Consider the following 22896-nt stretch of genomic DNA (forward strand, 5'->3'; position numbering starts at 1 on the left):
ACTAAGCAGTCACCTGGCCTGGTCCTCGGGGCACAAATGCCAGTGAATGACCCACAGGCAGGCTCCGTGAACCATCCAGATCACGTCCTTTGAAAAGAGTGGTTATGACATAGGATATGTTTTCCTGGAGACATTTATCAGCAGTGAGGGTCCATTCCAAAACCTCTGGAAAAGTAGTATGAATTCCCATGGTATACACTGTACTGATAAACGTCCCTAAACTATAGCTTAATCTTGATTAAAGTCATTCAAGGCACAATATTATCATTTTAAATACATGAGAAGTTGTAATTCGATTAGGAGTCTGCAGAGGTAGAGCTCTGTTGGGCCCACGGTGGCCGTGGTTTTTTCGGCTTTTGTGAGGTTTGCCCAATTTAGGTTGAACAGCAGCCTTCTTTTCTTCATAAAGTACTTTGTAGCATGCTAACTTCTTCTGAACACTTCTGGGTGCTTTTGAATTCTCTCCATTAAGGTCATCTTCAATCAGGGTTATAAATCCATCCGCTTTGTGGAAAATTGAGGCATGACTTTGTAATCCCAGGATTTGGGGGGCGACGGAGAAGCTACGGTTCCTTCGTTTTGGCATCTTGCAATGACACACTGGATTGTCGACGTTCAACGAGAGCCTCGGGATGAGATGTAATTAACTCACTGACATTTGCATCATCCATTTTTAAATTAAGTTGGCTCCCCAGCTCCGCAGGTTCTTTGTTATCTGCTCAGGTGTCTCTTCAATGCCTTGAAAGGCTGAAACGAATTGTGGGCAGGGCTTCCTTCCAAATCCAATCACTGCTGAAGCTTAGTCTCAGGCCAAGAGGGAAAGGAGCAGGGAGGAATTTACTTGGAGTACTTGTGAAAGAACATGGGGTCTGGTCAGGTAGAGTGGGTGTGTGTGAGTGGGTGTGTGTGAGAGAGAGAGAGAGAGAGAAAGGGCACAGATTGTAGCACTGGGTCATTGTGATCTTGGGTATATGCCCATATTCCTCAAGATCTTTGGGATTACCTTATTTCCCTCCTCTCGTATCCTCCAACTCAACACTCATCCACTGCACTTATGTGAGCCCCATGTGGGACAACCTGATCACCTTGTATCTGTCCTAGTGCTTGGCACATAGTAAGTGCTAAATAAATACCATTATTATTATTATTATTTACACCCATCCTCAAATATGTGAGGTATTTTTGTTTGCCTGTCTCCCCTATTAGACTATAAACTCCTTAAGGACAAGGATTAGGTTATTCCCTTTTCTTGTACTATTCCAAGTACCTGGTACAGTGCTCTGCACACAGGAGGGGTTCCACACTTATTGACTGATTGATCTTCCTGGAGTATCTCACTTTGCAAACTCCCACCTCCAACCCATCCCATAGGCTAAAATGTCCTTCCCTCTCCTCTACCAAACCACGTCCTGACCCTTCTCTCAAACAACTCAAGATTCACTTCTCCATGAAGACTTTTCTTGGTTATTCCAGTCACTTCAGAGGACCAGATTTTAATTCTGTCCCTTACACATAAACATCTAATGCTGTAGTTGTTTTCATCACCTGTGTTTGGATTTGAGTTGTCTCCCTCATGGAACTTTAAATTTCTCCAGGCAGAGGCAACATCTTTTACCAGCAGCGTGGCTCAGTGGAAAGAGCACGGGCTATGGAGTCAGGGCTCATGAGTTCGAATCCCAGCTCTGCCACTTGTCAGCTGTGTGACTGTGGGCAAGTCACTTAACTTCTCTGTGCCTCAGTTCCCTCATCTGTAAAATGGGGATCAAGACTGTGAGCCCCACGTGGGACAACCTGATTCCCCTGTGTCTACCCCAGCGCTTAGAACAGTGCTCTGCACATAGTAAGTGCTTAACAAATACCAACATTATTATTATTATTATTAAGACACGAAATCCTGGGTTCTAATTTTGGCTCCGCCATTCATCTGCTGTGTGTAACCCTGAGGAAGCCACTTAACTTCTTTGTGCCCCAGTTTTCCAATCTGTAAAATGGGGATTAAATCCTCCTCCCTCTGACATACTGTGAGCCCTATGTGGGGCAAGGACTTTGTCCAACCTGAGTACCTTGTATCTACCCCAATGCTCAGTACAGTGCCTGGCACATAGTAAGTACCATAAAAAAAAGAAAAAAGAAAAAACAAGTCCTATGATAATTTGTTTCTGAAAACTGCATCTTAAATTGAAATGATGCAAATCATTACTTAATTTTCCCCCAGGAACAGTGCTATAAATGGGGGATTGAATCCTGAACCAAAGACAAATAATCATCATCAAGGCATTTTGTTAAACACTTACTATGTGCCAAAAACTAAACTAAGCCCTGGGAGTGAGATACAGTTTCTATGCCCCACAGAGCTTTCAGTCTAAAGGAGAGGGAGAATAGGTATTTAATCCCCATTTTACAGATGAAGAAACAAGTGCAGAGTAGTCAAGTGACTTAGCCAAGGTCACACAGCAGGCAAGTGGAGGAGCTGGGATGAGAACCAGGTCGGTGCTCCTTCTACCAGGCTGGGCATTTTTACCAACGTCATCCAGAATTGGCTGCTCAATGAATTACAGATGAGTTTAGTCACTTCAGATTACAAACAGCGATCACATTGACATAAAAACTGAATCTTAAAAATTCCCCTACCTACAAATGATCTAAAACACAAAGGGTAGGTCTTATTGGATAAAGTTTCCAGGGAGTTTTGAATCAATCAATGGTATTCATTGAGCACTTACTACATGCAGAGTACTGTACTAAGCACTTGGGAGAATACAAGAGAATTAGCAGAGAAGCGGCATGGTGTAGTGGATAGAGCACAGGCCTGAGAGGCAGAAGGGCATGGGTTCTAAATCCAGCTCCACCATTTGTCTGCAGTGTGACCTTGGGCAAGTCAGTTCACTTCTCTGTGCCTCAGTTACCTCATCTGTAAAATGGGGATTGAGCGTGAACCCCACGTGGGACAGGGACTGCATCCAACCCAATTTGCTTGTATCCACCCCAGGATTTAGTACAATGCCTGACACAAAGTGCTTAAATACAATAATAATAATGACAATAATAATAATAATTTCCTGCCCGTATGATTTGGAGGGACTTTTTGAAGGTTTTTTATGGTATTGGCTAAGCGTTTACTGTGTGCCAAGCACTGTTCTAAGCGCGGGGGTAGATACAAGTTAATCAGGATGGACACAGTCCCTGTTCCACGTGGGATTCACTGGCTAAGTAGGAGGGGGAACAGGCTCCTGTCTCCTGGCTGGAGTGTCCTCAGAATCCCTGTTTGTATCTGGTAGTTCCTCCTGCAGCTGGCAGGTGACTTCACAGCCCCGACCCCCATCTCCCAGGACATAAGTTTGGAGTCTGGAGTTCGACTGGGGTAGGATGTGGAGGGGCTGATAGCGGTGGGGAAAAAGCAGCATGGCACAGTGGATAGGGTACGGACCTAGGAGTCTGGGTCATGGGTTCTAATCCTGGCTCTGCCAATTGTCTGCTGTGTGACCTTGGGCAAGTCACTTCACTTCTCTGGGCCTCAGTCACCTCATCTGTAAAACGGGGAGTGAGACTGTGAACCCCGGGTGGGACGGGGACTGTGTCCAACCTAATTTGCTTGCATCCACCCCAGTGCTTAGTGCAGTGTCTGGCCTATAGTAGGCGCTTAAATACCACAATTATGATTACTATTATTATTATGAGGAAGGAGCCACATGACCACCTCCACAACTGCTGTCGCCGCTGCTCCTGCCACACCGCCCTCTTCCCACATCCTGCCCCGGTCCTGCCCCCTAAGTGGCCCAATTAGGGGCTGGCGGCAGTGGCGGGAGTGACCCTGCTCACAGGAAGGAAGTCGGGGAGCGGGGTGAGGAGGAAGGAGCAGGTAGGGTTAGCTGACACCTTACCGTCCGTGTGTCATAGAGCTAAACTCGATGGCGGAGATCTGAAATGGGGCATGAATTCCGAGAAGTCAGATGGGCTGGATGTTCACAGTTCAAGGACTTCCTGCACGCGGATGGAGAGCCGAGAAGGGCCCTGCAGTCAAGTGGCTTGCCATTAGGTGGCCCAATCATTCCACTTGGGCCCGGTAGGTTGACCTGCCGACTCTTTCCCAGAGCCGGGGGATGGGGGGGAGGGCAAGAGGGGCCATAACAATAATGATGGCATTTGTTAAGTGCTTACTATGTGCAAAGCACTGTTCTAAGTGCTGGGGGGGATACAAGGTGATCAGGTTGTCTCACGTGGGGCTCACAGTTTTAATCCCCCTTTTACAGATGAGGTAACTGAGGCACAGATAAGTTAGAGAAGCAGCGTGGCTCAGTGGCAAGAGCCCGGGGTTGGGAGTCAGAGATCATGGGTTCGAATCCCGGCTCTGCCACTTGTCAGCTGTGTGACTGTGGGCAAGTCACTTCACTTCTCTGTGCCTCAGTTACCTCATCTGAAAAATGGGGAGTAACTGTGAGCCTCACGTGGGACAACCTGATGACCCTGTATCTCCCTCAGTGCTTAGAACAGTGCTCTGCACATAGTAAGCGCTTAACAAATACCAACATTATTATTATTAAGTGACTTGCCCAAAGTCACATAGCTGACAAGCGGTGGAGCTGGGATTAGAACCCATGACCCCTGACTCCCAAGCCCGGGGTCTTTCCACTGAGCCACGCTGTTTCTCTAAGGACATAAGGACAACAGGGTTCCCCGGACCTAAGGGAAAGCGACCAGATTCCTGGTTGCTTTAGGTGGGGAGGGTCAGAGAAAGGAGAGGGGAAAGGGTCGGGGGGGGAGGGGCGGGCAAAAAGAAAAGGGGATAGGGCCCCACCAGGGCAGCGTAGCATGGATGGTGGGCCAGGTGATCTGGACCGTCTCGGGTCAGGTCACTAGGGCTGCCATCAATACTGGGTGGAAGTGATGAAAATGCCTGGCTGAGGATGTGCCGGTTCAGCTGGAGCCACGGGTCTCCACCCCTACCAATTGGACCCAGGTGACAATACTGGACCCACGCGACTGCCACAGCTGGATTAACCCATTCTAGGGCCAGATCTGAATGGAAGTTTCCAGCCCGGCTGCTATAAAGACGTTACGCCCAAAATTTCCATTTCCACCACGCAAGGCCCCAGGGTGGGCTGGTGTAGGTAGTAATGGCCAGCGATGGCAGTGGTAGGAAATTCAGTCCGCTGTTGTACCACGCGGCCGCTGGCCAGCCTCCCCCTCCCTGCCACCACACCACTGCCAACTGCCATTACTGCTATGCTAATCTGATATTAGTCAATCAAATTTATTGAGTGTTTACTGTGGGCGGAACACTACACTAAACCTTTGGGAGAGTACAAGATAACAGACACATTCCCTGCCCATAACGAGCTTACAGTCTAGAGGGTAATATAAATATTAACATACATACAATTAATATATTCAGGGGTCCCTCTCCGATTCCCAGTTCATCCCACTTGAGCGATTTAAAAAACCCAATCCAGAAGTGGACTTTGGCCATTATTCATATGTGCTTTGCCTTCCCTTTGGTCATATGAACAGTCCACCCAACCAGGTAACTTCAAGATCCTCTCTATGAGGGAGGTTTTGACCTAGTGAAGACCCACCCTAGTAAAATCCCTTTAGTCATCCAGTCTCCTAAATTATTCTACATTCTTTGAAATTCCTTAATCCTCCCAACCCTCAGGGACAAGCCCTGGCAAGAGGCAGAAGCCTAGAGGGGTTCCTCTCTGCCCACAAGCAGCACTGGTGGGGGGCGGTTACTGCCTGGGTAGGCTCTGTGGCTACCACAGCCATAGGCCATCACTTAAGCAATCCCAGCTGTTCGTGCATATGCCAGCATCAATCAGTGACTTAGCTGCACATTCCCAGGATCATTGGATTCCTTATCCCCCTGCTGCTGCTCAGAACCTGCATTCTCTGCTGTTCTGTCCTACTTTCTCACTTGTAAATTTTGGTTGGTACAGTTCACTGGGTTAAAATGAGTCGTTTACTTTTAGTTTCTCAAAGGTTTAGTTACAGAAGGTCGTCGACATCCAAGGAAGATAGAACAATCACTCAAGTCTTATTAGAAAATCCTTTTTCGAATAGGGTGTGCATGGAAAACTGGCAAATAATTGAAGATGAGGGGACTTGCCCACCTCTTCCCAATCTCCTAGATCTTTACCAAACTTTCGGGTCACGATCCACCCCTGGAAGTTTCCCCTGGCACGTTCGGGTCTTTCGATCTGGGTAAAAGTCTGCTACTGTGGCCAACCAATTGAATGCTCAAGTCTGAACAAGATCTCCCTTCCTTGGTGGGGAAAATGAGGTGAAAAGGGGAATAGAGCAGTGCCCGACACTCCAGAGGAACATGGCCTCACAAACTGCATAACTCTCCAGTTTAGCCAAGGCAGCTCTGAGGAACACAGCCAGCACTTAAGTAAAAGTAAATAAGGAACACAGCCAGCACTTCGGTAAAAGTAAATCCCCACAGAGTTGGCTGGTTTGCACATTGGCTGCAAACTGTGGAATCCTGTTCCTAGCCCTGCAACTCACTTTCCTGGGATAGCCACAATTCTCCTCTTTCTCCCTCTCTTTTTTAAATGGTACTTGTTAAGTGATTACTATGTGCCAGGCCCTGTTCTAAGCACTGGTGTAAATACAGAGTTGGACACAGTCCATGTCCCACATGGGGCTCACAGTCTTAATCCTCATTTTACAGATGAGGGAACCGAGGCCCAGAGAAGTGACGTGACTTGCCCAAGGGCACCCAGCAGAGAAGTGGTGGAGCCGGGACTAGAACCCAGGTCCTCTCTCCATAGAAGAGCCCACTGCTTAATGCAGGAAGAGTGTTTTGAGATTCTCGGCCAAAAGGTCTCCTAGGACACAACGATACTGAAGAGCCATGGAATCTCAGCATCACCCACCATGCGGAGAGGGTATGACCTCCTGGTCTGTTCTCCCGGGGCCTAAGGGTCCCTGGATTTTGGCAGGAGCCCCACCTTTGCCCGGATAGGTAGCAACAGCACTGACTATACACTAGGGTCAGACAGTGGGCTCTACTTCCTGCTATCAGCTGGTGAAGGGGCAGCCACCCTCCCCTTTTTGTTTAGCCATCTGAGGGTTGGCCAGATGTTGGTCAAGGCACCATGCTATGTTTCCCAGCCTCAGCCTTAAGCTTCACTATACTGTACCATAGAGTACTCTGGGTTTCTGAAACCTTACAGTATTTACTCGCATAATTCTCTCCACTCATAATTGTCCCAGACTGATTTTTGAGAAAGAAATAAAATTATTTTTTTGGATCACATAATTGTAAGCAGTGATGGCAGTGTGCACTGGGGGAGGAAGAGAAAAGAGTGCATTGCTCAGCACACAGTAAGTGCTCAAATAAATACCAATGATTGATGGATAAGAGTATAACAATATAGTACAGTGGAAGAGGGGTAGTCTCAATAATAATGATAATGATAGTGGTGTTCGTTAAGCACTTATTATATGCCAAACCTGTACAATATAAGCAGATCAGACAGTTCCTGTTCCACATGGGGCTCACTGTCTAAGTAGGAGGGAGAACAAGTACTGAATCCCCATTTTTACAGATGAGGAAAGTGAATCCCAGGGAAGTGAAGTGACTTGCCCAAGGTCAAACAGCAGGCAAGTGGCAGAACTGGGATTAGAACTCAGGTTTCCTGACTCCCAACCCCAGGCTCTTTCCACTAGGTCACACTGCTTCTCTCAAGTGCCCCCTTACCTTTCTCTTCCTTCTCTCCTCCTTTTTTTTCTTTTTTTTCCCTCCTCCTTCTCTTACTGCTGGACTTAATTTTCATATCAGCTGCATAACCATCCCCTCCATGCTTTAATGTAGCAAAGTGCAAAAGAATGGGGTCATTACACAAGTAAATACATAATACAACAGCAGTGAATGGCAAGAGTGTAAAGCGGCCTGCTAATGGTAGATAGTATAATAATAGAAAAACTTGTACAGCATGATGTCATTTTATGGTGGTACCTTTGAACCATCTACCCTTTAACCTAAACAGCATGATTTTCCCATGACCTGAGGTTTTTCAAGAACACAATGACTGTGTTATAGCAAAAATGACTGTATAACCAGTTTAGCCACAGAACCCGTATTTTCACTCAAACATAGCTAGGGAATTAGAGAGCATTCTTCCAACAACACGAGCCTGCTTGGCTACAAGACGCTGCAGTGTTGTTGGGGGTGGGGTGTGGACTGTGGGGGGGGGGGGTGCGAACACCAAAGGGTATCGTAAACCTTTCACATCAGCCCAGTTCCTTCAGCTTGTGCAGGTTTTATAAGCCTCTAACAGGCAGCAGACAGCAAACACGCAAAGGCAAACACCTCCCTCCGAATCTGGGCTCCAGGCTGGCTTGAGGTGTGGGCTTGCTCCCAGCTATTGAACCTGCTAAAACTTGAAAATAGGAGTGGGATTATTAGATCGGGGAGTGGGAGACTAGGAGCCGGAATTCCTAAATATGAATCCAGAGTCTGAAACGGGGGAAGCCCCTCCCACCCGTTCTTTGCTCCAGAAGGCCGAGCACGGTGCAGAATGAGGGGCAGGAATCAGAAAGGGAGCCCATGGAGCCACTAGACTTCCACAAGTTGGGGCAGGAATGATGGCCCATAGTGCTCTTCCCCCAACCAGAATTATCTATCTCAAGAACCAGCATGGCCTTTTGGAAAGGGCACATGCCTGGAAGTCAGAGGGCCTGGGTTCTAATCCCAGCTCTAACACCTGACTGCTGTGTGACCTTGGGCAAGTCGCTTAACTTCTCTGAGCCTTAGTTTCATCATCTATAAAATGGGGATTAAATCCAACTCCCTTCTACTTAGACTGTGAGTCCCGTGTGGGAGAGGGACTGCGTCCAACCCGATTATCTTGTATCAACCAAAGTACATAGTAAGTGCTTAAATATCATAATTACACGGCTCTTTCAAGGCCACTGTAAGACTAATGAGGAGTCCAGCCCCAGCCCATTTTCATTTCTAGAAATAGCTTATCCAGCAGAGGTAGCCATTTTCTACTTCTGCATGAGGTGGTCATTTGATGGGGGGAATTGGCTGGCAAATAGACAATAAACTCCACTCCATGCTCTTGAATACTGTGAGGAGCAAGACTGTGTCTACCCCCCTCCCTCCGGTCCCCAGCCTCAAGGCAAAGCTGTTGGGGGCCCAACTGCATCAGGGAACGATTCCTGCCCTGCTGCATTTCACCCAGGGGAGTCACCACCTTTTCCTTCCTCAGTTTCTCCATTTGCCTCCCCAAGCCTATCCCTCCAGGATGGGGCTCAGTGGATCTGAATAACAGCTATAAAGCCCCACCGCAGCCACATGAAAGGGGCCAGAGAGCATTATGACCACTGCAGCGGCTCGTTTCCTGCTGTACTCGCACTAGTCGACCAAGTAGATAGAATAATGGAGCCCTGGGGTAGGTACAAGGTAATCTTATACGGGCAGCAGTGTAGCCCAGGCCTGGGAGCCAGAGGACCTGGGTTCTAATCCCAGCTCTACTACTTGTCTGTGGGGTGCCCATGGGCAAGTCACTTCACTTCTCTGGGCCACTGTTTCCTCAACCGCAAAATAGGGATTCAATACCTATTCTTCCTCCTACTTAGACTGTACGCCCCATGTGGGATAGGGGCAGTGTCCTACCTGATTGAGCAGTATCTACCTCGGTGCTTAAAACAGAGTGCTTGACACGTAGTCAGCGCTTAACAAATATCATAAAATAAATCAGGTCAGACATAGCAAACAAGAGGTGGAGCCAGACTTAGAACCCAGCTCCTCTGACTTCTAGGCCCAGGCTCTTTCCACTAGACCACGCTATCTTCAGAGAAGATGGACGCAGCCCCCAGCCACATACATTTCTGCAAGTGCCCTCCTACTGAGGAACCGGGAAGCCAGAAACGAAGACACAGCCTATAGCCAGGGCAAAATTGATATCTATTCTTTTTATTACTTTACCTCCTGTATGCTTGGCAATTTGGGTCTGTCTGTCTCCTCGATTTTACGTAAACCCAAAGGCACAGATTGTGTATTTTACATCTACTGCAGGTTCCTAAGCCCCTAGTACAAAGTTCTGCACACAGTAGGTACGCAATAAGTGAAAATGCTGCTTTGAGCAAGTCAGCTTCAAACAGGGTAGGGGGTGCAGATACCCAACTCTATAGATACCAGCTTTGCTAACAGGGCAGTTTCACCCCAGTGGACAAGGACAGGAGAGATTATTAAGCCTCTACAGCCTGTGTGTCCACGGGAAAACTCGACCCGTCGATTACCAGGGCCTTTTCAACTTCAAATGACAAACAAAATCATAAATGGCCCAGGGGCTCACTCCATGAGGGCAAAGGAGGTGATCACCCCCACAGCTTTCTGAGTTTGACTAGCAGCCTTGCTCACTAGCCCTGAGAGTTTCTCATCAGTGCTGAAATGACCCAAAATGGTAACTTTCTGGCCTATGAGCTCTTTCAAGCCTGTCCATCCCCATCCAAATTTCTGCCCCTCCATTCCACCCCCATACTCAGAATGATAGTTTGGCACCTAGATCTGAGGCTCTGGCAGCACTTCTAATCCCGTTTGAAGGACAGACGGGGCATCGTAGTTTCCTTCTAAGTAACAACTGGTGAAGCTGGTTGGCTGTACAATCAACTACAACATTTCTCCCCAGAGAAGACTGTATCGGTGGCATCCGACAGTTCTTCACTAACCCAGAGCTGACCCGTTCTCTATAGTAGCAGGAATGATGGTACATATTGGGCACAGTGCACTATAATGAGCGCTTGGGTCAGATGCCCAAGACAGGTTCCCTGCCCACAAAGTGTTGGACGCAGTTCCTGTCCCACACAGGACTCACAGTCTAAGTAGAAGGAGTTGGATTTAATCCCCATTTTACAGATGAGACTGACATAAACGTATTTCTAAGCAGTGATCTCGGGACAAACTGCACGTTCCCTTGACTATACGGCTATACCCAAGTACGGAGGATGGGTATAAATAGATACCTAAGTACTAGCTGCTCCGCTGTCCCCACTGAGAAAAAAGTGGGAGTCAGAGAGACGGACCAGATATACCTCGTTTCACTAGAACATGGAGGTTGCTTTGAGGCAAAATCCCACGGTAACCAAATCTCACACTGTAGATTTCATCTGTCTGATGCAACCCGCCTGCGCATGCCATCTCTTCTGACACCGGCATCCCGCCGTTGCTAGACAGGTTGGCGCTGTCAGAAGAGCGTCCCCCAATTCCCTACCGGCATTCTAGCCCAAACGTGTAGTGCAGACACACATGGGAGAAGAAAGGGAGTGTGCTGCACTCTCTCAATTCCCCACTTGGCGGCACTTAGAGGTAGGCTCAAGGAATCAAAGGCCTACAAGAGCTCTACAGGAGCCAGAATACAGGATGGGGAAACCAAGGATTGAGCATCTTCCATGGTCCTGGGCCAGAGAAAGATGACGGAGCCCAGCTTGGGATGAATGGCCCACGACTTTCCCCTGCCCCCGCCCTTTTATGGTATTTGTTAAGCGCTTACTATGTGCCAGGCACTGTACTCAGCCCTGGGGTAAATACAACGTAATCACGTTGGACACAGACCACATCCACACACGGGGCTCACCGTCATAATTCCATTTTACAGATGAGGTAACTGGGGCACAGAGAAATTAAGTGACCTGCCCAAGGTCACACAGCAGACGAGCGGCGGAGCTGGAAATAGAACCCGGGTTCTTCTGACTCCCAGGCCCGTGCTGCTTCCCCTGCTTTGGGGCCCCTGACCGTGGTCCCCGGCAAGTGTGACAGCCGTGACACCACTTCCACCTTCAGAGCCCGGCCTCCACACAAGAAGTGAAGTCAAACCCAGGCAGGGGTCAGGACAGAAGCAGGTCCTACCCTCCTGAAGCTTCCCTCAGGCCAGGCTCCACATTTTTGGTCTCTGCCGGGCTCTATCCTGGAGGCCTAGTCCCGTGGACGCCTCCCTGGAGGTGGTGTCAATCACTTGCTAAGTGCGAGTCTAAGCTTCTTAGGCCACAGGTCAAGTTCTCCTGCCTGCTGTCCTCTGGTTACTACTCAGGGGACACTGCCCCACTCCAATAAATTGGGTTACAGTCACTGTCACGGACTTCACAAAAGCCCCATTGTGACACTGGGCTGCACAGTAGGGACAGAGGGACCCTCTGGAATGTTTCAGGGGCAGGAGAGGCTGTGTTTACCCATTCCAGGCTCAGACAATATGGGTGAAACTCAAGAGATTCCTTCACCTGGGCTGTAGATGAGACACTCCTACACTAATGCAGAGGCAAATGGTAAAAATGAGCCCAGTAGGGCAGTAGATCAAGGAGCATTTGGAACCCAACTGCATGTCTTTCTCCTTTCAACTAGGTCTGAGCTACTCTTTCACATCTTTGCCCAGCTGTCCTGAATCTGCCCACCACACCCCCATCTCGGGCACTGCTTTGGGCAGGAGTGAGTTTCAAATGTGAGCTGGCCCCAGGCAACAGAGGAAGCTTCATTCAGTGGCCAGAGGGTTCCTCTCTGGGTGCCTGATTTCTTCCTTTCAGATAGCTGAGCTTTTGACAACCGAACCGGATGGATGGTTTGAGTGTAGTTTTGCCTAGAGGAAGACGGTTAGACAAGATGACTTCCCGAGGGGCCTTTCGTTTCTAGGTTCTTTGATTCTATGTACCTCTGGCATGACTTCTGGCATTGGCTCAAGGATGGTCTGTCCCTGCTGATTCCTCCAGCTCCGAAGGCGGTTTTCTCCTTTCTCGTTCCAGAAATGGTCAGGATAGATGCATAATACAGGTTAGCACCAGACAAGATCTTCCTCCTTCATTCCAGCTTTGGCAGAGGCAGACTCATTTGAATACAGAGCCGCCTTCGGATGGTTTTTGTGAGCCAAGGGCAAGGCCTGAGTCGAGTCAGTTCAGCTCTCTGCACTCGGGTGCTCGACAGATACCATTGATGATCACGATGTTGACGTTAGGAGCCTGGGTTGGGCGTTTCAGGCTCCGAATGAATAGGAGTTGGTAAGAGGCAATGCAGGTGAGGAGAAAAGGGGCAGCAGTGGCTTATACAACAACCCTCATCAGAATTGGGGGCAGAGTGAGTTTGACCCAGCTGAGCCCCACACTGGGATTGAGTCCCAGGACTGAGCAGTGTAAAGTAGGTCTGACCCAGTAACTCGGAGAGTGGAATAGGCTCCGAAGCTCAGCAGCCTCTCTCCGCCCACCAGGTGTCAGAAGAGAAAATCTGAGCCAGGAATTCCAAATCCCAGGCCCAGAGCCAAATTATGGGTGGGGAAGGGGGAGGGAGGAAGAGTGAGAGAGACAGCGTGAGAGACAGTGAGAGTGAGAGAGAGAGAGAGCACCCACGCAAGAGAAAGAAAACTAAGGAACAGAGGAGAAGAAATATCCTGACTGCTGTGCTGGCAGTCCTGCCAATCCCAGCATGCCTGACTGTGGCAGGATGGCTCCACTGCTACCAAGACGGCATTGGTTAGCAGTGATTCACCTCCGGACTAAGGAGCCAGCCAGACGCCCACATGCTCCTGGCCAGCCTAGGGCAGGGATGCTGCTAAGCAAGTCAGGCATCCCTGCCTCCCGTGGGCTGCTTTGTTTACTCCACTGCTCACCTAGCCCCAGGTCCAGCGTCTGGTCCCCAGGGCCCCCTCCCCATCATGCGGCTGCAGGTGGGAGAGAAAGGACATCTGGCCCGGGGGGGGGGGGACTGGGGAGTGGAGACTAGGAGGGAAAGCAAGATGTGAGAGCCAGACAATGGGGGCCTCCCCTGGTCCCTGAGCTAAACTCTTCAGGGGTTGATTCACTTCTCAGGGGGAGCAGCAGAGGATATACTGATTGACTGGAAACTCCTGAAACAAGGGGAGGATTTTCGGATAAACCACAATCACCCTAGCTGGGTTAACATAGTCGACGACCACAGAGGAGAGGGAGGAGGCAGTTCGGAAGAATGCACCTAGTATATAGTGCAAGGATTTCATCAAGCCTGTCCTACGGAGGGGAGCTCAAGGTTTTCCAGACTTTACCAGGTGGCAAAGAAATCTGAAGATCAGATAGGGAAAGAGTTTTATCCCACATGGCACAGCAAGCCATCTAAGTCAACCAAAGAGAGCCCCGACTCCCCCAATGGCGCCCACTAGATGGGATCCGTTGAGGAGTTGTGTTTCCAGCATTCCAGCTGCCCTGCATAACAATTGCCTGCCGCCCTCACTGCCCCCAACCCCCCAACGCTCCCCACTTCATCCCCACCTGCTCCAGGAGGACTAAGCTTATTTCCCAATAGCCTCCCCGGCCACACGGCCGGCTCCTTACCGTGTGAAAGTTGTCGTAGTAGATGCCAATGGAATTGAGCTCTGGGGAGATGCTGCAGCTCTCTGTGAACAGTGGCCCCGATTCCCCATAGGGCCCCACCCGGAACTTGTACGCCAGTGTAATGTTGCGAATGGGGGGAGCGCCCGCGCTCACTACCACATCAGCCAGCAGCCCCGAATAGACAGCAAAGCCCAGCAGGGTCAGCAGCAGCAGCAGCACCATGACCCCAATCAGGCCTAGCAGCATCAAGTCCGACATGGTTCCCAGGACTTCCACTCCCCTCAGCAAGCTGTGGGGGAAGAAAGGGGAGAAGGTGGGGATGAGGCCAGTGGCTTTCGATGCTCCTGCTCTCACCTCAGGAGAGTGGCCACCCCACTAGACCCTAGGGTCAGGCGGCTGCCACCTGCCCGGGACTGGCCGAGTGCCTGCGCCAAGTTCAGGGAGTGGTGAGCCAGGAGAGGGAGTGGCCAGGGATGCCGACTGACGGCTCGATGACCTAGAAGGGAGCAACAAAGGATGATGGAAACTACATGCCTCTGAATTTGTTCATCACAATCATCGCTGTTCCAAGAGGACCTCGAATCCCAGCAAGAAGGCTGGAATGCTACCATTATTCCCAATCATCCTCAGGAAAACCGAAGCACGGAGGGACAGCGGGAGTGATGGTGGGTGAGGAGTTTAGCCAAGGATCTACCTCCTCCCTCACCCGAGCCATTCACACTGTCTCCTCAACTTCTTCAGGAACATCATGGGTTCAAAGGTGCTTGTAGCTGATCGTTCCACAGCTGGGTCAGTGATTCTGAATGGCTTTCTTCGATTTTTTTTGGACAGGATTTAATGATGCCACAGTCGGGGGAGAGCAACAAGAATCGCATCAAAGGAAAATACATAATATTCTTTATCACGATTAGAAAAGATTTCCATGGAAACCCTCCTAACTACTTACAGCCACCTTCTCTCCTCCTTCATAGCCACCCTCTTTTCAGATAGCTTCCCACTCAGTCTCTAACCACAGAAACGAAAACTTAAGAATTGTTTTCATCTTGTTTTCTGCTAGCTGCACTTCTGTCTTCCCGGCCAGCCAGTTCTATCTGATCAGTTTTCCCATTTCTCATTTCCCTGCTCGGTCACTCCCAACCCTCTGCTCTAGAGCGTGGGTTTTTTTGTTTTGTTTTTCTGGAAGAAACAAAGGATGGCTTCGAGGAGGCTGCAAGAACTTTGAAGTTGTATAATAATAATGAGAAAAACACCTTCTTCAGTGGCTCTCCCAAAGCCCATCTCCTTCACTTACAGGCTTGTCTTGGATATATGGCCCAGCCCTGGGCTTTTTTCCCTGAGACTGAAGTTGGGCCACTCCTTTCCCTTTCACTCCCCTCACCCCGGAGGGGGATTGGGGAAAAGAAACAAAGGTCCTGTGAGCTGGCTCTGCACTTCCGGCCTCGGGCAGCAAAATTAATGTTCTCGACTTGGGCAGGGCAGCTCCGAGCACGCTTAAGAGGCCCGCCGGGGTTGTGTGGCTACTCACCTGAACGTTGCACAGGACGACTTGCTAAAAACTCATGGTCCCCGCGGCGGAGTGGGATCCGCACGCTCTGTTCTGTGAGGGGAAGCAAATTACACAGTCAGCTGCTGGAATAAGGGGATGTGAGATCGCCGTTTTCCTCTCATTTTACTTTCATTCTCCAAGAAGGGCTACCTTCCCTGTGACCCCCTTCCCCCCCCCCCCCCAATTCTGGCAAGTGCTCCTCCAGACGACCCACAGCTGTGAGGAAGGTAAAACTAAGCATGGCCTTGAAGCGCAGCACCCAAGTTAAAGCCGTTTCCTAAAAATCAAACGGGTCTGGCTGATTCCATGGCACAGCTTCAAACCTACATCACCATCCTCACATACAGGTCAAGCTTTCCAGAGCGTTTCCATCACCGCCCTCCCCCCCTCCCCCTGCCTCCGAAACATCACTTCTCCCGTGGCCAACGCTCCAAGCTACATGACCTGCTGTCGTTCCTCTCCTCTTAGCCGATTCAAGACGGAAAACCAGCAGTGCTGGGGCTGCCGCTAGCCCTGTTCCAGTGGAAACAGCAAAACTGCATATCTCTGGTTCCAAATTAATCACCCGAGTGGCCGCGGTAACGTCGGGCAATAAGCAGGCTGAAATCTGGGATCAGATCCTGTACATCTCTCCTAAACCGGCCTCTATTACTGGTCACTTCCTTGCGAACAGATGTGTTTATTTCGGCTCCAATCTGCTTCCTGGTCGATTCGTGCAGCGCCAGCAGCAGGCGGGCGTTCCCTGCTCTTAAAGGGACCGAAGCCTCACCGAAAACTTGGGAACCTTTGTGCCTGGGGTGCTTAAAGGCGGCACGGTCCCCCAGGCCCCCCACCCCCCCACCCACCAGCAAACTCTCGGTGGCCCGAATCCTTGTTTCCCCACCTGCGATCTAACAAGCCTGCCTCTGACGTCACGGTTTCTCGCTGAAGTTATGATAACGTCACAATCGGGGGACTAAGAGTTGGAGGCTGGGGGAGAGGGAAGGAAAAGTAGGCGGTAGCATATGAATTTCTAAGGAAGAGGAAATTCAGTTCTCAGTGCTCGGCACATAGTAGGCGCTTAACAAATCCCACAGTTATTATCATCTTCCAAACTGGGGCGGAGGCGAAGTAAAAATGATCAAAACAGTGCCCTGGGCAAGACCCTCCCAACTGTCCGATCTAAGGGTCGAGAACATTACACATTCCAAGCGCTTAGTACAGTGCTCTGCACAGAGTAAGCTCTCAATAAATACTATTGAATGAATTGAATGGAGAAGCAGCGTGGCTCAGTGGAAAGAGCCCGGGCTTGGGAGTCAGAGGTCATGGGTTCAAATCCCGGTTCTGCCACTTGGCAGGTGTGTGACTGTGGGCAAGTCACTTAACTTCTCTGTGCCTCAGTTCCCTCATCTGTAAAGTGGGGATTAAGACCGTGAGCCTCATGTGGGACAACCTGATTACCCTGTATCTGCCCCGGCGCTTAGAACAGTGCTCTGCACATAGTAAGGGCTTAACAAATACCAACATTATTATTATTAATTACACAAGTTTCTGGCTCTGGACTAAGGTAATGTATATCCAAGAGATCCCCATTCCACCCGTTTTCTATCAGGCTGTGGGCACACGCTGCAGTTGTTGAGAAGAAAGAATAAATCACCCCGCTGTAATAATTATTTACCCAGTGCCTCTTCTATTTATCTAGCACCTTTCTTCTCCTGAGCCCTCTGGAGACATTATCTCACTTCTCTACACAACGCTCCCGGGGCTAGGGCGGGGGTGAGGGCTATTGTGATTTTTCATTTACCAGATTCCCCCAATACTCTACTCGTTGTACTTATGGATTAATCGAGCTACAGCAATTGGCAAATGCCCAATCCCAAATCGCTGGATAGCACTATTTAGAGAGCGGGGAGGGTGGGGGGTGTGGGGAGAGGATGAGGATATTCTGCTGACCGACCAGATCTCGGGTGCTCAGCCTGAACGAGTAAACGGGGCAGAGAAAACAAATAAGATCAAAGGCGACCCAGGCTCGATTTATGGAAGGTACGAGGACAAAGCAATTCAGGGGGATTCAATAAAGCAAAAAGAAGTTCCCAAATAAAAACTGGACGAAGGGTTGTCTTGGCAACCCTGGCTCCTGTCAGCGCCTTCATTTTCCTCTCTGGGAAAGCAATCCCAAACTCTCAGCTCGCCTTACCCCTCAGGGTGGTGTTCTATTTGGGGTCAGAAGCCAGCCCGGTTTCCCAAACCAAGGTTCTAATGCTCACGGCAATTTACAGCCTAGGTTGGGGCTCCCTTGGGGCGCCCTGTAAGTACGCCCCAAGATCTGTCCCGGTAGTTTGCTGTCACCATCGCGATTCGGGTTTGGTACCTCCGGAAGCCAGGGGAAGCCTTCGGGGGTTCAGTCCAGGAACCGCAAGGACCGACTGCTTTGGTACATGCCCGCCCACCCCTCCCTGTTCGAGCTAGTTCAGGTTCCACCATAGATCACTCAGCCCTCTTTCACCTTGCTGACCGTCGGTCTTCTTGGCGAACAGCAGCTTCCTGTTTCCTTTCCTAACAGCAGCCTGGCCCGGACTCTTTTGGTGACTCTGGGGGTTCCCCCACTACCCCCATTTCCTAACCCCCTCCTCTGCCGCCAACGCCTCTTCCTCCTTCCCCTTATACTGTAGCTGACGTCACAAACAATACCCAAAAAGCGTTTCTAGGAGGGCGTGGATTGTTGTAGAAACGCCCCCCCCACCCCCCATCCACGTGAGGGCATAGTTTAGCTGGGGGGGGGGGCGGGGGGGAAGCGGGGAGAAACATTCATCCACATCACTAATGGCCATTGCCTCCGATTCTGGGAGGAGGCAGAGGTGATTTGCCTCTGGCCTTTTCTTCAAGCAGTTCATGAGGTTTCCCAACCGGGATCTCAGTCACTCTCACAATAGCCCCGAGACTCGTGTGGCTAGGAAAAAGGGGTAACCAGGCTGGGAAGTGAATTATCCGAGGTCACACACTCATCTGCAGGAATCTCATCGCGGCCGACTGGTCTGCCTGCCTCCCTACCCCTAGAGCCGAGGCCCTGCTGTGATCATGCCTGTAAAAACAAATATGCTCCCCCAAAGATGAGGCCCTGGTGTTGTCATCAAATTGCCCAAGATCGAGAATGGCCTGCTATGGGGGTTGACACAGTGACTACACCACCCAACTCTTAGTTCTTCCACAGGCCAGGAGGGTAGCTCTCCCCACACAGATTCTATGGGGCGGGGTCCATCGCCTCGTACCCCTGATGCTTGGTAGGTATCGCCTAGCATCATCCCTGGGCGTGGTTTGTGAAAGATGAAGGGGGAGAGGGAGGGGAGGGGGGAGATATTGGCTTCGGGCCCTCGGTTCCAAAGGAGAAATATCCACAGAGAAGAGGCAGGGGTCAAAGGCACGGGACCTAGGCATCCTAGTCCCTGGCCTACGTTCAGACCTTCGGGCCCATAGCTCAGCGGTATGTCCTACTTAAGATGAGAAGGAAGGAGGTGATCAAGGGAGTATGGGAAATGGATGCAGCCGGCTCCCCCAACTTCTTTTTCTGGGGGGTGAGGGGCTGCTCGATCACCATTCGTTCACTCAACCGTATCTACTGAGTTCTTACTGTATGCAGAGCACTGTACTGCGCACTTGAGAGAGTACAATAAAGACACATTTCTGGCCCACAACGAACTTACAGTCTAGATGGGGAGACAGACAATATAAATGAATTACAGATATGTTCTGTACAGATGAGTGCTGTGGGGTTAATCCAGCCGGCTCAGTCCCTCACATCCCCCAGATCCAATGGGCTATTTCTGGCCAAATCAGGACCGAGCCCCACCACAGGAAGCTGACTCCTATTCCAATCTCTCCCTTCTCACCGCCGACCTGGCACACGTCCTGCCTCTGGCCTGGAACTCCCTCCCTCCTCATATCCGACAGACAATGACTCTTCCTCCCTTCAAGGCCTTACTGAAGGTACATCTCCTCCAAGAGGCCTTCTCAGACTAAGCCCCACTTTTCCTCATCTCCCACTCCCTCCTGCGTCACCCTGACTTGCTCCCTCTCTCCACTGGCCCTCTAGCATTGTAGTAAATATCCGTAATTTGATTTATTTGTATTGACATCTGTCTCCCTCCCCTCTAGACTGTGAGCTCGTTGAGGGCGGGGAATGTCACCTTTATTGTTCTGTGTACTTTCCCAGGCGCTAAGTATGGTGCTCTGCACATGGTAAATACTTAATAACTAGCCCTCCTGAAGGCCCACCTCCTCCTAGAGGCCTTCCCAGATTAAGCCCCCCTTTCCCTCAGATCCCCCTCCCTTCCCCATCACCTCCACTCGCTCCCTTTGCCTCCCCCCACCCCGCCCCACTGCACTTATGCATATCTCTCTAATTCTATGTATCTATAGCGATGCCTGATTACTTGTTTTGATATGGATAAACCTATAATTCTATTTATACTGCTGCCTGTCTACTTGTCTTGATGTCTGTCTCCCCCACTCTGGCCTGGAAGGCCAGGGTGGGCAGGCACCGTCTCTCTTTAGGGCTGAACTGTACTTTCCGAGCGCTCAGTACAGCGCTCTGCACCCGATGAGCGCTCGAATGAATGAATGAAATACGATCAGAAGGAAGTCCGGCCCTCGATCCCACGGGAGCCTTGGCCCGGGTCCTTCTTCTGAGCCAACTGGCACAAGCTCGGTCGCCCCCTCCTCTCACGCTCTCACCGCCCAGGGCTGCACTTCCTCCGCCCCGCCGTCGGCCTTCTCCTCACTTGGCTCTCCTCGATCCCCCACACTTCACCTCCCTCACCTTAGCCGGCCCAGGGCAGGACCAGCAGCCGTCACCGGCAGCTCCCCCTGCACCGTCAGGCGGAGCCGGGCGCGGCCCCGATCGGCCAACGGGCGCGCACTCGCTACGCACCGGGGCGGTGCCGGTGACCTAACGGGCCCCGGGAGGGGCGGAGGGGCAGATGGTGCAAATGCAAGGTAAATGCCTTGTTTTGGCAAATGCCTGCGGGGCGGGATTGCCAAGGCAACTACCTCAAACCGTGAGGGCTGGAACGGCGGGGAACAAAGGCAACGCCCCCGGCCCAAAATAATAATAATAATAATAAAGAAAACCAAACCCGAGGACTCCGGTGACCGCTCTCTGCTAGCTGATCGGGGCGGCGCGGGAAGGCACTAAGTTTAGGCACTAAGAGCTACATCGCCAAACGGGCCGAGGCCTTCCCGTCCCCCCCGCCCCCAGCGGGGGAGACTGCCAGCCCGGAAAGACGGAGGAAAGGCCGGTGGAGATCGTGGAAAGAGAGGACGGCGAGCACTTGACAAAGGCAGCAAGAGAAAGGAAAGGAAGAAAAGAGGGAGAGGGATTTCGCCAAAAGTAGTGGGTCAGAGAAGGGGCCTGAGCATTAAGAATCAAAGTGGCAAAGCAGCTCCCTGGAGAGAACCCTGTAGTCTATGGTGAGAACCCCAGCCCACTATGGGCAGGGATCGTCTGTATTGCTGTATCATACTCTCCCAAGCGCTTAGTGCAGCGCTCTGCACACAGTAAGTGCTCAATAAATACGATTGAACGAACCCCAACCCCCACCCGTTTAGTGACCATCTCATCTTGAACACAAGGGGGTCCTCCCCGTGTGTCCTTTCCCTTTACATCAATCCCCACTCTTCCGTTTCTCCTTCCTCCTCGGGCTGGCTAGATGAGGGACCACTTCATGATGAATCAGATTATATGTTCAGGCTCTACTTGATCATATCTACCCCCGTGTTTAGTACAATGTTTGGTACTAAATACCACATTACTATACTTAATGACTTCCTGGCTTGGATCCCTTTTGGCTTCAGCCATCCTAGGCTTCTGGAATTCACTTTCCCTCTCTGTTGAGATTAACTCCTTTTAAAACTGGGGCATCTGGGGTGGCTTTGATAGATTCTGCCCTCCTTGGCACAACTGAAAAAGCTGCAGATCATCAGTCATCATTACCTCATGAATAGCAGGACCTGGGATTCCAGCCCAATCAGCCTTTTCACATAAAGTGGATCCTGGTTGATTGTTAACTAGCATAGGTTGAAGCAGAACTGGGGGGTTAGAATACTCCGTGTGATCTTTGAGTGTGTGCTGGAGCTCATCCTCCCCCAGCTGGATGCCCTCCCAGGCACAACCAGGACACCTTGACAACCTGAGACAGAATGGACTCCAGTTTAAGTTCTGCAGCAGCAGGTAGCCACTGCGGGGGTCCATCCCAGAAGGGTAATCTGACCTCTGAGAGGCCTGCCTGGGAATGTGGCATCCTTCCCTTTCCAGGTTGAGGCGTGAGAGAGAGCACCTCTCCCTCTGAATTCAGCCTAGCCCTGCCCAGGCTTGGCTAGGAATCACAGATTGGGTCTTAGCCCTCACCCAGGATTGTCCCATTATAGGACGAGGCAGGGTGAATGGGCTGTTTCCACGGTCCTGACAGGAAAAGCAGCCATCCATGGAACTGAAGAGGAAAATAATGGGAGCCCCTTCAAAACACAGTTTAAGCAGGTACCTACATTAAGATCTTCCAAATCACTCTCTCTAGGGAGGGAGTCTGTGGGAGAGGAAGTCCGGCCCCTTGTTGTCAGGGTAAGGAGCTCTGAAGCCTGGCAGTGGAGCAGTTGGCTGTTGTGACCTTTTGCCAAAAGACCCCAAGCATGTGATCCCTCCAGCCCAGAACAGCAACACCATAGGTCCTTGGAAGGTATCTAGCACCCTTAAATTTCCCTGTACCAAGTGTATGGGGGCCAAGGAACCCCCTCTTCATTCTGATCCTCAGCACTAACTTCCAATCATAAAAGGATGGAAACTGTGCACTGCAGATATCTGAGAAGCAGCATGGCTCAGTGGAAAGAGTCCGGGCTTGGGAGTCAGAGGTCATGGGTTCGCATCCCGGCTCTGCCACTTGTCAGCTGTGTGACTTTGGGCAAGTCACTTCACTTCTCTGTGCCTCAGTTACTTCATCTGTAAAATGGGGATTAACTGTGAGCCTCACGTGGGACAACCTGATTACCCTGTATCTACCCCAGCGCTTAGAACAGGGTCCTGCACA

General features: G+C 50.7%; 1 protein-coding gene across 4 annotated transcripts in view; it reads right to left on the bottom strand.

The window, feature by feature from the left end:
- The window catches only part of TEX264 (testis expressed 264, ER-phagy receptor), a 59158-nt gene extending 38464 nt beyond the window's left edge, over positions 1-20694 (bottom strand). The window contains exons 1-3 of one of the 4 annotated variants that reach the window (XM_007673113.3): positions 20637-20694; positions 15821-15892; positions 14296-14584 (exon numbers count right to left, since the gene is read on the bottom strand). In XM_007673113.3, the coding sequence (XP_007671303.1) occupies positions 14296-14553 (258 nt within the window). In that variant the 5' untranslated portion in view covers positions 14554-14584; positions 15821-15892; positions 20637-20694. Of the gene's footprint in view, positions 1-14295; positions 14585-15820; positions 15893-16285; positions 16609-18326; positions 18474-20636 lie in introns of those variants that run through there. The other 3 variants (XM_007673112.3, XM_007673114.4, XM_001507594.6) reach the window with 3 other exon arrangements.
- Between the last annotated feature and the right edge of the window lie 2202 nt (positions 20695-22896).

The sequence above is a fragment of the Ornithorhynchus anatinus genome, chromosome X2 (assembly GCF_004115215.2).
Source record: "Ornithorhynchus anatinus isolate Pmale09 chromosome X2, mOrnAna1.pri.v4, whole genome shotgun sequence".
Taxonomy (NCBI): Eukaryota; Metazoa; Chordata; class Mammalia; order Monotremata; family Ornithorhynchidae; genus Ornithorhynchus; species Ornithorhynchus anatinus.